This window comes from Sarcophilus harrisii, chromosome 4 (genome assembly GCF_902635505.1).
Source record: "Sarcophilus harrisii chromosome 4, mSarHar1.11, whole genome shotgun sequence".
Taxonomy (NCBI): domain Eukaryota; kingdom Metazoa; phylum Chordata; class Mammalia; order Dasyuromorphia; family Dasyuridae; genus Sarcophilus; species Sarcophilus harrisii.
This window is the reverse complement of record NC_045429.1, coordinates 371,877,250-371,892,586: the sequence shown is the minus strand read 5'-3', so window position 1 is coordinate 371,892,586 and position 15,337 is coordinate 371,877,250. Positions and strand designations below refer to the sequence as shown.

At 32.2% G+C, this 15,337-nt stretch overlaps 1 protein-coding gene across 12 annotated transcripts in view; it reads left to right on the top strand.

The window, feature by feature from the left end:
* Positions 1-15,337, top strand: part of ARID4B (AT-rich interaction domain 4B) — a 177,875-nt gene that overhangs the window by 128,243 nt on the left and 34,295 nt on the right. For 10 of the 12 annotated variants that reach the window (XM_031966923.1, XM_031966933.1, XM_031966925.1 and 7 more), the window contains 2 exons: positions 253-428; positions 4,373-4,639. In XM_031966923.1, the coding sequence (XP_031822783.1) occupies positions 253-428; positions 4,373-4,639 (443 nt within the window). The remainder of the gene's footprint in view (positions 1-252; positions 429-4,372; positions 4,640-15,337) is intronic. The other 2 variants (XM_031966927.1, XM_031966928.1) reach the window with 1 other exon arrangement.

Sequence of the window (15,337 nt, the reverse complement as noted above, 5' to 3'; positions counted from 1 at the left end):
AATAATACTAAAAGCTTTTATGTTGCTAGCAATTATAGGTTCTAGTAATTATAGATTAATTCCAATTGAGCAAGCATTTATTAATCCCCAACTATGAGCTTTGCTCTAAGATTATGAAGATAAATAGGACCACTATTCCCCACTCATAAGGAATATACATTCTTCTGGGTTTATTCTCAGAGACCATGGATATAAATATATATATATGTTAGTTTTTTAAACTTTGGCTTAGTCTCTCTAATATTTTCCTAGGGTAATAAAAAGAATTTGTCAGAACCTACACATACACAGTCTGATCAGGAAAAAGAACTTAACAATAAAAAAACAGAAGAGAATGAAAATCTAGAAGTTAAAGAAGATGAGACAATTAAGGTAGATGAAATGCTCAACACAAAGGTAGAGGCAGAAGACGAAAAAGCAAAATCTGGGTAAGACATTTGTTTTTGGTAAAACATAATTTTGAAAAGCTAAGTTAGTTTTATGTAAATAAATGGTTGGATTCATTTTTCCAAGTTGTTAATGTATTTTAGTTTGTCCAAAAGAGAGAAATAAGAGCAAATACAGAATGATTGCCTGATTTGGATTCATATTGTTAGAAATGTTGCATGGTCTACATTTCCCAAATGTCATTGTATGGCAAGGAAATAGGAAATGTTCTGATTTATTTCTCTTGTTCTTGGCTCAGAAATATGAGAAACTTTACAAAGATGAAATTGTTTCTTATTGCTTAATGTGTTTATTGACTACATCTTGCTAGATAGTGATAGATACAATCCCATTGTTTATTGGAAACTAGATGTCTGTAGATTATGTGTTGTGGCCCAAATTTTTATTTATTGGATTAAAATTAATGAGAGGAATTAGATATCTTGAATTCTGAAACCATAATCCAACAATGAAGATACAAAATCCTAATTCTTTATTAAAATGCTGATGAGGTAATGGGCAATAATGTCTATTCCAAAAGATGGTGGGTTTTTGTTTTTGTTCTTGTTTTTTAGCATAATCTAGGAATTCCTGTTAGTATGTAAAGGCCTTCAAGTCAGTGTTTTGCCCACAAAGTGTCCAAACTGTCTGCCTTGGACTCTTCTGTTTCTAAGATCTCAGTTCCAGTCTCTGTACATGAGAGACTGAGCCAAAATTCCAACATGAAAAGACACAAGATGAGGGAAATGATGGGATAAAGTAGCAGAAAAAGAATGTAGTTGAAGTTTTCCATTGGGACATATATATGTTTAGGATTTCCTTAAAAAAATTTCATAGATTTTTGTCCTTGTAGCCATTTCAATTTCTTATTATTCTTGCTTTCCAATATGTATTCTTGCTGTTTTACCCTAAAACTAAATATGTTGCTGATTTCTTTTTCTTACTTTTAAAGAAAGCTAATTATAAAATTTGAAAACGATTACACATCATTTATATATAATATATTATAGACATATATAATATAAAGAATTCACTAATTTTATATTAATGAATATTACTGATAAGTTATCTAAAAACAAAATTTTAAAGCATTATTGAGTTTTAGTTTTTGTTTTTTTTTTCTCTCTAAACTTTTGTTGCCTATGGAATTGGCTACTAACTCTAGTTTTCTATCTATTCTTTCTCTAAGAAGTGAAAAACATTAAGAGTTTGGGTTCAGATTTGGGAAAGATCTGTTGGAGTATTTTGTGTTTCTCTTGACCCAAAATGTGGCACTTTTAAAGAAAATAAACTGAAATGAATATGCATATACATATGTATTATATCAAATGACATTGAAATGTATCTCAATATAGGTCAGTGTTACTCAATATATGTATGTATCAACATATATCACATATATGTATGTATATACATATGTGTATATATATATATGTATCTGTTATTTTAACCTACTTATTGCAATTCATTTTATATTTGAAAACATTGTCTTTTGGGGCATCTGGTCTTTTTTCAACTTCTTATTTCTCTAGCTTTTGATTTTTCCCACTGCATTGTTGGATACAGCAGTGAAATCATAAATTTGGCTGGTTTCCAATAATTTAATTGTCATGTTTGCTTTTGTTCACTTCCATGAGTTATTTGAATGAAATTCATTCGGTCTGTATCTCTATCTGACGTTAAATGGATCTCATGTTTCATTTTGATTGACTTGCTTGACTAATATAGAATATTAATAGTTGTTTCACAACCAGTAAGAGTTTTTCCCAGTCTGCTTCCTAAACATCATTATGGTTTTTGTTTTATTGTTGTTATTATTCATGTTAACATTTGTGGAATACCTCAAGTATGCTCAGTAGTATGTAAGATCTAATTTGCTGTTTTTGTTAAGAAGAATTTGGACTTAGCACTATATACCCTCCTTTTTTAATTTAATGGTGCTGAGATCTAGTAACAGGATATTTGTTGCTCAAAGATTAAACTTGTTTTTGTACCAGATATACTTTGTCATCAGTGAAGTACAGCTGTATAATCTTAGCATTCCAATCAAATGGTTTCAACAATACAAGAAACCTTAGGATTGTTATTTTGTTCTCCATGCATATAATCTTAAGTCAGTAATTATTGTGCCTCCCCACCATTATTTCTGCTGCCATTTTCTTGAGTATTTTAGCCACTTCAAGTACTCCTTCCTATGTTTTGATTTCCTAATCAAATGGTGGGCAGTGTACAAAATGGTTTGTATTTCACTTCGAATGATAATAAATGGGAAAAAAAATCTGTTTTGTACTTAGGACTTTATATGATTTCACTGAGTTTTCTATGTATAGTAACAAAGTGTACTCTAAAGCACACTTTTGTATTTTAGCTAGTATTCATGGAAGTCATACTTTTTCTGATTTTAACTTTTTACATTAAGAAATGTCATTGAGTATCCTAATCCTAATGTGTGAAATAAAACTACTTTAATAATTTTTTGTTATAAATACTGTCACTGGAAGGTCCTGGGTACTTTTTTTTATTTAAAAAGAGAGAAAAAACTCAATTTGCTGTCGTTGTTGTTTTATGACTTACATAGTATTTGGTGAATGACTTTGTGAAAGAAAAAAATAGCTGTGAAACTTAGGCTGTATTTTATAACAGAATTGAGAATGGTGCTTTGTGAACATTGAATTACTAAGACTGATAAATCCTGTTGATTTAAGAATTTCTTTAGAAAATGGATGGAAATGGAAAGGAACCAAAAAAATTCTATCCATTTTGTTCATATCTCTGTGTTCCATACATGGTGCACGATGTACACAGCCATAGATTAATTGTTAAGTATTATCTATAATGCAGTAAGATTGAAATTATCTCTAGAGTAGTGTTTGTCAGAAGAATATTTTATTCACAGTATCTATAAGGATGTCTGGAATAGATGTGTTGTTGATTTTCCTATTTAGGCTTTTATTTGTCTTTTGAAAGTGTTTCTCTTTGAGAGAAATGAGTTGTTTTAAGTGTAGTATTGTTATAAAGAAGACTAAAAAATGAAGTATTTAGTGTAGTTTTAAATTCATATTGAATTTACTTCCTGTTAATTCTGAAATAAGTATAGTAGTGATATTTTATGCTAATGTAGGTATTTTCTATATGTTTTTTATGTGGTGATTTGTAGAGATATTTCTGTAAAAGCTAGGAATATTTTTGAAAAAACAGTACATTGCTGAAAATATTCAAACTGATTTTATGTTTGTATATAGCTGTTTCATTTTTAAGGAGTGACTTTTGGAATTAATCTTCAATGTATGTGTTTTGTTGGAATTTTAAGTTTGGTAGATTCTATAAAAGCGTAATTTACATCAAAGTGGGCATAGATAAACCAGAAATTAAATGTAAGACAGTACATAGAGGAATTAGTGAAATTAGTAATTGTTTGCTTGCATAAGATCAAAAAATACATTGTTGGTTAACATATTTGACTACAACCAAAGCAGAAGTTTTAAGGTTAAAAGATCTTAGAAGAATTGTCAGTGAAAGCTTTGATTATAGGTTTGCTTTATCCTAAACCAAGAAATATCTAAGTGAGAAAGGGAAATATGTAACAAAAAAAAATGACTGTGGAGTCTAATGAATGTTAAACAAAATATGTAAACATTTGAAAAAGATAAAATTTGTTACAGTCAATCTCACTAGTTCTTTTGTATACACCACCACTTCAGTTCTTCTAGCTGTTGATGGAAATTTCTTTAAAAGAAGCCATTTTTGCCTCTTCGCTTTCTGTCAAAGCTTCTCGCTACCATTTTTAGTGATAATATTAATTTGAAAATCAGAAAAATTCATGCACTTGGAACCCGCTGTTCCCAGGAACAATCGCATCCACAATATTTATCAGTATATGTGGGTTGGAACTGAAAAACTTATCAAGTGTCTTTTATTAACTCTGCAATTTTTTAAACCTTTCAAGAGATGAAACGAATAAGGAGGAAGATGAAGATGAGGAAGAAGCAGAAGAGGAGGAGGAGGAGGAGGAGGAGGAGGAGGAGGAAGAGGAAGATGACGACGATGACAACAATGAGCAAGAGGAGTTTGAATGCTATCCACCAGGCATGAAAGTTCAAGTGCGGTATGGACGAGGGAAAAATCAGAAAATGTATGAAGCTAGTATTAAAGATTCTGATGTCGAAGGTGGAGAGGTCCTTTACTTGGTGCATTACTGCGGATGGAATGTGAGGTAACTTGAGTTTTAGCTAGTGATTACTACCTAAAAATACTTCTAAAATACTTTTCTATTTTAAAAACGAATTGATTGTTGAATTACAGACTTGTTAATATTCTATTAAGGTCATTGTACCATATCAAAAATATTTAGATTTTTAGCATGTAAATTCCACATTTAGTGACTTTCTATAGAGTTCTTAATGTTTTTAATACTCCACCTTAGATTATAGCATAAAGAAAAATAATTAAGTCTTGACAATTTTTATGGTAACATCTGTAACTTAAGAAAAACAACATTTATTGGTACAGTGATAGAAGATAATTTTGAAAAGGTAAAGACTTTTGAACTTCTCAATATCTCCAAGCCAGTTATCAGGTCATCTGCTTTTTTTGCATATTCAACTGCATTGCTGCATTATCTTCTTCGTAATCTTCTTAAGTCATCTTTATTTCATTTGTTCAGTAGTCAGGGATGAGATTCTGAAAACTTTACCTTCTTCAAGAAGGCCCTTGTTCTCCAGTTATCTCCTCATCAACAGGCCTTGCATTATAACTTCATTTCAGCAGCAACAGAAGTTTCTTTGGACCATCTCCTACACTGGCAAACATCATAACTGAAAGAATTCAACTCTACTCAAAGAAATAGTTGGATGGCACTTTTCAGCTGCCACTGACCTGGGAAGTTCAGTCTTGGTTTATGCTACAATTCTTATCTTGAACCAGTAGTCTCTTGGGCTTATATAGCCAACCTTTTTCCAAATACAACCTTTATGAAACTTAAATAGACAGTAGATTTTGGGATCCGACACTTTAGTTGTCTGCTTAACCAATGGACTCCTCTTGGAATGTTCATTATTGTATTTAGAACATAAATATAGCCAGTAATATAAATATTGTCATCTTAGTAATATAGATAGAAATTGTTAGGAATACCTTTCTAAGGTACTTCAAAGAGAATTGTCATTCTTTCATTTCCTTGTAGAGTATGGTTCTGGCTAATGGCAGTGTTGTCAGGAAGACCTCATCTAAAATTCTCGACTTCTTAAAAGCAGGTTTTTTCAGTCATGTTCCAGAAGTGGAAAGGATTAGAGGCACTGCCTAATCCACTTACTGTTTTCTTTCTGTGAAAATTATAATTTCAATCCATCCTGATGTTTGGGATACCATAGCAACTCCAGTGCTAAGGAAAACCTCAAGAATATTGTCTGGGATTCATTCTGCTCATTACAAACTAAGAAGATTTCCGGAATTTAAAGTGCCTACGTCAATTCACAGATTTAACAGAATGGCATTAGTTGTACAGAATCATAGGATGTTTCAGATGATATTGAAATAATAGTTTCTCAGTTCAACACTGTATATAAATCAGATATTTAGACACTATTTGTCCTAATGCTGTCTAAATTGAAAGACAGCATTCTGTCTTTCAGACAGAAATGAAAGGCTGGTTTCTGAAAGTCTTCCTTGAGAGCTGATAGATGTTGTAACAATACATTGACCAATTTTTAATAATTAATCATTTTAAACAGTGGACTTTATAAAGACAATTAAATGTAACTAGCTTCTCTGTCATGCCAACCATAAAATACTGGGTTTAACCAGGAAGATTAAATTGAACTACCAGAAATAAAAATTGCTAAATATCATATACAAGATAGCCATAGGTAGGTATTATCTAATCACTCATGTCAGTTCTCAAGCATTTCATTCTTTCTCTTCTCAACCCCCATCCTAAATTTTCACTAGTGGTTAAATTATAATAAAAAATTGTGTCTCCCCTGTATCTTGGTCCTTAATTTAATGAAGAAGATAAGAGGAGTTAGAGGGCTCTCTAACCTTTACATGGTATAATTTGTAATATTTGCTATTTAAATATTGATTCATTAAGTAATGAATCATAATATTCAAAGTTTTGAATAGCAGTTAAAAGGTTAATATAACAATTTTTCAGCTTAGAAATTTTATTCTTCTCAAATGTGATTTGGAACATGCTAAGGTAATGGAAATAAATGTACAATTTATTCCTTTATATGGAGAAGGTTGGAGTATTTTTAAGATTTTAAGTTAGGACAAAATTCAACAAGATAGCCTTTTATTGTAATTCATCACTGAGAAGATGATAGGACATTTTTAATAATCAGTTAAATTTTTTTTAAAGCATGGTTTTTATTGAAAAATAAAATGGAACATTGGGTAGATGGCTCTTTCAACATCATATAGAAACATTTCAGGATTCAACAAAATAGGTTTTGATCATATATTGTTAGGGGAAAAAAATCATTTGCTTCTATGCAGTAGTAACTAGAATATAAAGTGAAACAGGTTATCATTTTGTGATTTTTGCCATTCCTTTTCCTAATCATATCTAGTGATGACTGTAACAAATCTCATTAGCTCTCCAGCCATTTTTCAATTTCTTCCCCTATTTTGGGGGCCTAGGATAGTGTTTATAAATATATATATAGAAAGAGATGACAATCAGAAATATGGACCTCTTCTGTGAAGGTACAAGTGGTTGATGTTTCTTTGATAGCATCTATTTGAAGTACGAACATTGTAAAATAAGAAATTATGGATCTCCTTTCCTCGTAATACTGAGTTTCACTGAAGGTGTTGTGTTGTTAACTTGAACAAGGAAATATTAGTTAGAGATTACAGAATGAGACGTCATGTACATGTGAGATTCTGTCATACCTAAAAATTGTAGTTTTCTAATCTGAATATAAAAATCATAGATTGATTAGTGTAAGGTTGGATTTTTTAATTGATTATGGTTTTTGTGATTATATAATAATTATATATTTCCAAGTTAATTGGCTGGTTTTTTTCCTAATTTCTAGAAAGTAACTTTAATACTGCTATTTGTTGCTATCATTTTAATTTGTGTCCATTTTTTGCCTGATAAAGTTGTTAGGTTCTTTATACAAAGTATAAATAGCAAATATTTCTTTTCTTCAGTTTATAAGATTTGTGATTTTACTTTGAGTACTCTAGTAAGATTTCAGAGTTTATAAATTGACCTAACTGTTGAATTTTTGTATAAAGACCTATATAAATTAAGGCTCCTTTGTGAGTATAATAGCAAAGTGCTTTGTTTGAACATAGTAGATGTTGTGGAATGTTCTAAGCAACATGACACCAGGATACATTGTTTAAATCAATGGTTATTAATAACATTCTTAAAGATTTAAAAATGTAAAAAAGGCAACAGGGCATAATGGCTAAAGAAGCAGCTTTGCAATCAAGAAGGTTAAAGTTGTGATTGACACATATTAATTCTATGATTCTGGGCAAATCTTTTAATCTCTCTTTCTCCAAGCAACTCTCAAAGAGTCTAAATTATAAATTAATCAGATGAGTTGCCAGTCTTCTCTGGTGAAAGGAATTTGAATGCCAGTGAAATCAAATATCCTTTACCTCTGTCTTCCTCCTCTCTCACCCACTTGCTTATTCCTTTTGTTACCTTCCTTTGTGTATATCCCTATCACATAGAAATTCTATCAATGGGGGAAGTTATTCTCTGATGTAATAATTTTGTTTTGTTTGTATTCATAGTCAGAATCTTGAAAGAGTGCTTGAAACTATTAGCTAAAATTTGCTGTTTGGTATATCTGTGGTGAAATATGAACTGTTTAGAAAGAGTTGAATCAAGAATAATCTTCTCTACAAGAGAGACAGCAGAGACACAGACAATTGTAAGATATGCCATATTGTTAATAAATGACCTTTTCACATTTCAAGCATATCTCTTGTGACACATTAAAACAGTTAAGGCAAAAAACATTTTTTTTGTTTCTGGTTTTTTTCAGATACCCTAAACATGAAAGCAAGAACCCAGGCTTTAAGTTTGGAGAATATTTAACTTTGAAATTAATTTAAAATTCTTTCTTTCGGGGCAGCTAGGCTACACAGTAGATAGAGCACCAGCCTTGAAGTCAGGAGAACGAATTCAAATCTGGCCTCAAGACACAACATTTTTAATGTGACCCCGGGCAAGTCACTTAACCCTAATTGCCTCAGTTAAAAAAAAAAAATCTTTCTTTCAAGGATGGGTTTTATTTAAACCAAATTGTTTAAAATCTGCCAATGTTGGCTTAAGGATGATTGACTTATATACTTTTTTTTAGTACAATAAAGTAAAAGATTGTCTTCAATGATGTAAGAGTGAAATTTCATTTATTGCTCTCTTTGAAATGATAAATTTTCTTATCCTTAAAACTTACCAAGTGAGACAAAATAGCTGACCTTGAAGTTCTAGATTAAAATTCTGCTACTCAACATATATTAGCTTGTGACTTGTTAAATCAGTTAACTTCTAAGTTATCTAGTCAACTCTTTATGTTTCAGAAGAGTTGCTGCTAATGGAAAGGAGTTGTGTGTATCAGAACTTCACCCTAATCAATGCAATCAAAGTCCTAGACAACAAGAAACTAAGGTTACCAGAGTTAAAATTAAAATAACTCTCCTTCTACTTGATTTAGTCAGAATTATGACCCTTGTATGCTGGCACTAATTTTGAATTATAGGCAAATATTTAAAATTATTTATATGGTCTTTCTCTTGTTAATTAATATTTGGTGCATACTAACTGTAGCCCCTACCACTAATTTAAATATACACATTTAATAATTTAATTTATTATTGAATAATTTATATGCAATGAAGAAGCGTTATAATTGGTCTCTACATTAAAGGAACTTACATTCTAATTGGTGAGATAAGATATAAACACACAGATGGATAACCAGCAATAGAAGTCTTCACATAAATACTATATAAATTGAAAAGATTATATAATTTTTAACTGAAATTGTCATAAGAAGGTTTCTTAGAGGAAGTGGATCAGGTCAGCAGGCATTTTATTAATTTATTATGTGTCAGGCAGTATGTTAAACATTAGTAATTCAAAGAAAACTCCCCAAAACAGTCCTTCTTCTTAAGTCATAGTCTATTGGAGGAGTCAGTGTGTAAATAACTATGTAACAAAAACAAGATACAGTTGACATAAATTGAAGATAATCTCAAGAGAGAAGCACTAAGATTAAGAACTTGGAAAAGCTTCTTGCAGAAGATGGCACTTAACTGAAACTTGAAGGAAGCAAGGGAAGCCATGAGGTAATGATGAGGAGATAAGAGTTCTAGGCTTGTGTGACAGACCATGAAAATGCCAAGTAAGGAGATAGTGACTTGGATGAGGAATACCAGAGTCAATCCATTGTCATTGATTCAGACTATATATGGGAAAAAATTGTGTAATAAGACTGCAAAAGTAGGGAGGAGCCAGGTTATAAGGGGCTTTAATGGCCAAATAGGAAATTTTATATTTGTTCCTATAGGTAATAGGGAGCCACTGGAGCTTATTGCATGAGGGAAGGGACAGTTTGACTTTGTCAGACTTGTGCTTGAGAAAGAACAGTTTGACAGCTGAGGGGAGGATGGGCTAGAGTGAGGCTAGAGATTTATGATTAGGGAGATGAACCAATAGGCTATTACATTAGTTTAGCTATATGGTGAAGACAGCTTGTACCATTGTGATGCCAGTGTCAAAGGAGGCATATATAAGATATATAATAAAAATAAAATATACAGGGCTGTGCAACTGATTGAATATAGTAGGTGAGAGAGAATGTGGAATCAAGGATGATACTTAGGTTATGAGACTGAATGACCGAGAGGGTAGTTGTGCACTGGACAGCAATATAGAAGTTTGGGTAAAGGGGAAATGGGGGGAAAGATAGTAAGTTCTATCTTGGACATTAAATTAAAGAGTGTGTGAACATCTGTTTTGAGTTGTCTACTGGGCTGCTGGAAATGTGAGACTAGAGATAAGGATAAACTTTAGAGCTGGACAAATAGATTTGAGAATTACCTACATAGAAATGATTATCTAAATTGGGTATGATTTAGATGGGCAGGAAGAATAGGAAAAGCATTTATGACAGAAAAGTTTAGTTTCAGTTAAACATTTATTAAATGACTGCTATTAATAAGATACTACTGGGCAGTTGAGATATAAAAGTGAAAAACTATAGCATCTTAGCTCTGTGACATATAGCTCTTTCTGCCTCTCTCTGGCTTTCTTTTTTTCCCCTTTCCCAACCACCCACACCCTATATATTCCTATATATGAACATATAACTGTAATATGTTAAAAATAGTTAAGGACCTAAGAAAGGTTTAAAAGATTAGGCCAAAAGATTCAAAAAGAAGCGATCACTTTTAATTACAGCAGGAGGAAAAACTTCGTGGAAAAAATAGTTTTTGGGGTATCTTAGAAAGAATGTCAAGAGATGGAGTTGGGAAAGGATATTCTAAACCTGCACAGAGGCTAGTATGAATTGAGCCTTAAAAAGCTTTGTTGGAGCTATATCATAAAGTCCTAATCAATAGGCAGTAAAAAAAAAAATCAATAAAAATCAATAAAGGTTTTTGGGCATAAGTGGAAGGTTTACTTTGGTTCCCTCTTCCTCCCTTTCTCCTTGTTTCTCTTCCTTCCCCTTACTTCTTTCTATCTTGTTGATTTTATCAGCTGCCATGAGCTTAATCATTACCCTTTAAAGATAACTCCCATATCCAATCCTCATCTCTCTCCTGAGCTCTTCCTTGCATCACAAATATTGGACATTTCTCCCTGTATATTCCATATTCATCTCAAGCTCAAAATACCCAAAAACAGAATTCATCATCTTCCTCCCTTCTAACCCCTCCCCTCCTTGTAGTTTCTGTATTAAAGTTGAAGATATCATCATCATTGCTCATCCAGTTAACATTTAATAATCCTTGACCCTAATCTCTATCCTTTTCCACTGCAATCAGTCATCAAATCTTGTCACTTCTAACTTTCCAACATCTGTCTCCTTCCCTTCATTCACCTGACCTCCATTCTAGATCAGGACCATTATCACCTCTCAACTAGGCTGTTAAAATAATTCCCTAGTTGGTCTTCCTGGCCAGTCTTCTTTTTTTATAGTTAATCTTCTAGTCAACTCCCCAATTCATGTTCCTAAAATATATCTGACCGTATCACTTCCATCTGCTTAAGAAGCTACAGTGGTTTCACTCTTTTCACTAAGAATAAAATATAAATTTATTAATTTGACATTTAAAGCCCTTCAAAACTAGCTCCAACTTAACTTTTAGGTTAATTTCATATTACTACTTCTCATATGCTCTGTTCAAGCCAGACTGCCCTTGTTAGTACCACATATAATATCCCTTTCCTTCCCTTTGCACAGGCCCTTCTCCTCACTTCCACTTTTAAAATCCTTTCAGGGTCCAATTCAATTGCCCTGTTGTCCTACACAAAATCTTTTCTGAACTTTAGATGTCAATAACCTTAGGTTTCTTCCAAATTACTTTGTATATTTGTATTACCTTGTCTGTGTAGATATTGTATCCCTCTTTCTGATTTCTGTCCTTGAACCCCAGCACCTACTATATTTACTTGTACACAATAGGTGCTTAATTTTTAAAAATTCAGTTAGAGGTACTGAGGTTCTAGAATTGGAGAATACCTTAGCTAGACATCAGTTTATGTTAAAATCTCTTACAACTTACAATTGCATCTTAATAATCTTATTTCAAAAACAGATTTGGATTTTACTATCTCCATGATCCCAAGGAACTCATTTAACAAAGTTTCTGTTTCCTCATCCATAAAATGGGGGATACTAACACCTCACAGGATTATTGAGGATATCTATAAAGCATTTTGCTACTTAAAATGCTACATTCATTATAAATGTAGGGTAGCAAGGAAACACAGTGCCCAAAGTGCTGGGCCTGTAGTCAGAATGATCTGAGTTCAAATCTGGCCAAAGCTAATTAGAGCTATGTGATCTGGGCAAGTTATTTAACCTCTGTTTACTTTAGTTTTCTCAACTATAAAAGGGGAGAATAACAGTACTTACCTCACATAGTTGTGATGATCATATGAGATAATTGAAAAAGGGAATATCAGAGGATAAATCTGGAAATAGCAAAATAGATTGGGCAAAATTGTTAAAAAGTCTTAACTTGTAGAATAAAGTTTAAACTTGTTCTTATAACAGAGTCATTGAAAGGTTTTCGTTGGAAAAGGGATATGATCAAAACCTTTAATGACTTTAATTCTTTGGCAGCCAGTTTCCAGGTATTTGTGGGAAGGAGTTGAGCAATAATTTCCTCCATTTAATCTTTGATAGAAGTTGCTAGTAGTGCAGCAATTCTCAGCAAGTCATTAATCCTGTTTGCTTCAATTTCCTCCTCTTAAAATAAGCTGGAGAAGGCAATGACTAACCACTGTAGTAAATTTGCCAAGAAAACTCCAAATGAAGTCACAGAGACACAGGATACAACTGAAATTGACTAAACAACCACAAATGGATTGGTAATCGGAAAATTCATTTTCTAGTCATATCTGTATTGATTGAACAGTATGACCTAACAGCAGGCACTTTAGTTCCCTGGCCATCATAAGAGTCTCAGACATAAGATAGGGGAGAGATGCGATCTCTTACAATCTCATTGAGCTTTGATGCTCTATCTGGGAGTTCCCAGAATCACAGTTCTAATAGCTCTAATATTCTGTGACTTCAATCTGTTGCTATAAACAGTGGTAAAAAGAAGAAAAGGGACAAAGTAATGCAATTATTACAAGTTACTTCAAAGAAAAAGAAAGTTATGCAGATATTGTATACCCAAACTACTGTTTATATGCTGTTATTATTTTTTTCCAATGTTTTTTTTTTCCTTCCTGTTGCCTTTTTTCCCTCATTTAAAATAGTTGCTCAACTTTTTTCTAGCTTTAAACTCTTTGATTTGTTCTCGTTTGACTATTAAAATGTGTTTACCCAGTTTTATTGTTTGCATTTTTGGTAATACCAATGAATTATTAATGTAATCCATTAATTTTATAATTTAAATGGTTATTAATAATAGCTAACAGTACTAGTAACTCACTAAAACACATCACTGTTTTACAAGGTACTTTTCCTTACACTGACCCTCTAATGAAAGTAGTCCAAGTGCTACTTTCTCTGAAACATTTTTAAAAATTAGAGAAGGAAGTATAGGAGGGGAAGCAAACAAGCTGGGTAGCATCAGTATTATCCAAATAAATTTTCATATATACTTTAAAATAAAATAAGGTATACAAATTAGATTACTAGAGTTATCCCCTCCCAAAAAATGAGTTTACCCTCTCCTCCCTCCCAAAAAAGAATATGGTGACTGAAGTCAGGTTAAGTGATTTACCCATAGTCTCATCATAGTTAGTCTTGATGTATTGAACCCAGGTCTTCTAGTCCCAAATCCTGGCTCTTTATATTAAACCAAGACATCTCCTTGCTCAGAATTCTAGTTAACTTCATATGTTCATCTATTTATAATTCTTTATTGTTGCATTTGATTCCTTCTAACGTCTTGATTCCCTTGGTAATTGTCAACCATGCTTGCAGAACTACCATTACTTTTAAATTTTCCTTAAATTCCTTCTGATAAGAAAAGATAACAGTCACAGGAATTTGATAATTATTATCCTTACCTCCTCAGCCATTTTCTGTCTTTAACACTAACCTTTCACAAAACGAAAATGGAGAATTTGTTGAAATTCTATAAAAGTAATTGCCATTTTGGAAGTCAAGTGTAGTATGACCTGAACAAATACACTGAATTTATTTATCACTTGATGTCCTTAGTAATGTTTAGTTTCCCTCATATAGAGGAGTAGCTGGTTTTCTCTGAAGAAAAAGAGGAGATTGATTTGAATCTAACAGCCTCAGTTAGTTTTCAAGAATTATAATGATAATAATAGGGGAAATGAGAAGAGAATAAGCATTTTTATACGTAACACCTTTTTCAATTATCTCATATGATCATCACAACTATGTGAGGTAAGTACTGTTATTCTCCCCTTTTATAGTTGAGAAAACTAAAGTAAACAGAGGTTAAATAACTTGCCCAGATCACATAGCTCTAATTAGCTTTGGCCAGATTTGAACTCAGATCATTCTGACTACAGGCCCAGCACTTTGGGCACTGTGTTTCCTTGCTACCCTACATTTATAATGAATGTAGCATTTTAAGTAGCAAAATGCTTTATAGACATCCTCAATAATCCTGTGAGGTGTTAGTATCCCCCATTTTATGGATGAGGAAACAGAAACTTTGTTAAATGAGTTCCTTGGGATCATGGAGATAGTAAAATCCAAATCTGTTTTTGAAATAAGATTATTAAGATGCAACCAAGGCCACAATATTTCTTTGAAATATGGCCCCAACTCTTTGGGGCACCATTTCTCATTTTTCAATCCATTTCCATTTCTTTTGTATCACCCATGCCATTTGTTTCCTTTCCCATTTCCTTTGATAACCCAATTTTCTGTTTATCTTTTGTAAATCACCTAAATGTATTAGCTGCCTTCCAAGTATATTTCAGCTTATTGATCATCCTATAATAACAGAAGCTAATATTTATGTAGCATTTTAAGGTTTCACATGTACTTTACATTTATTGTTTCATTTGGTAATTACAATAGTTTTATGAGATAGGTGTTACTATAATTCCTTATTTTCAGGTGAGGAAAATTCAACTAATAGAGACTTGGTGACTTGCTCAGGGTCACGGAACTAGTGTATGAGGCAGGATTTGAACCCACTTAACTGCATCTTAACAGCATATCTGAGTTTGAAAATACTATATAATGCAGTTAAAATGATCTGTGTAAAGCTT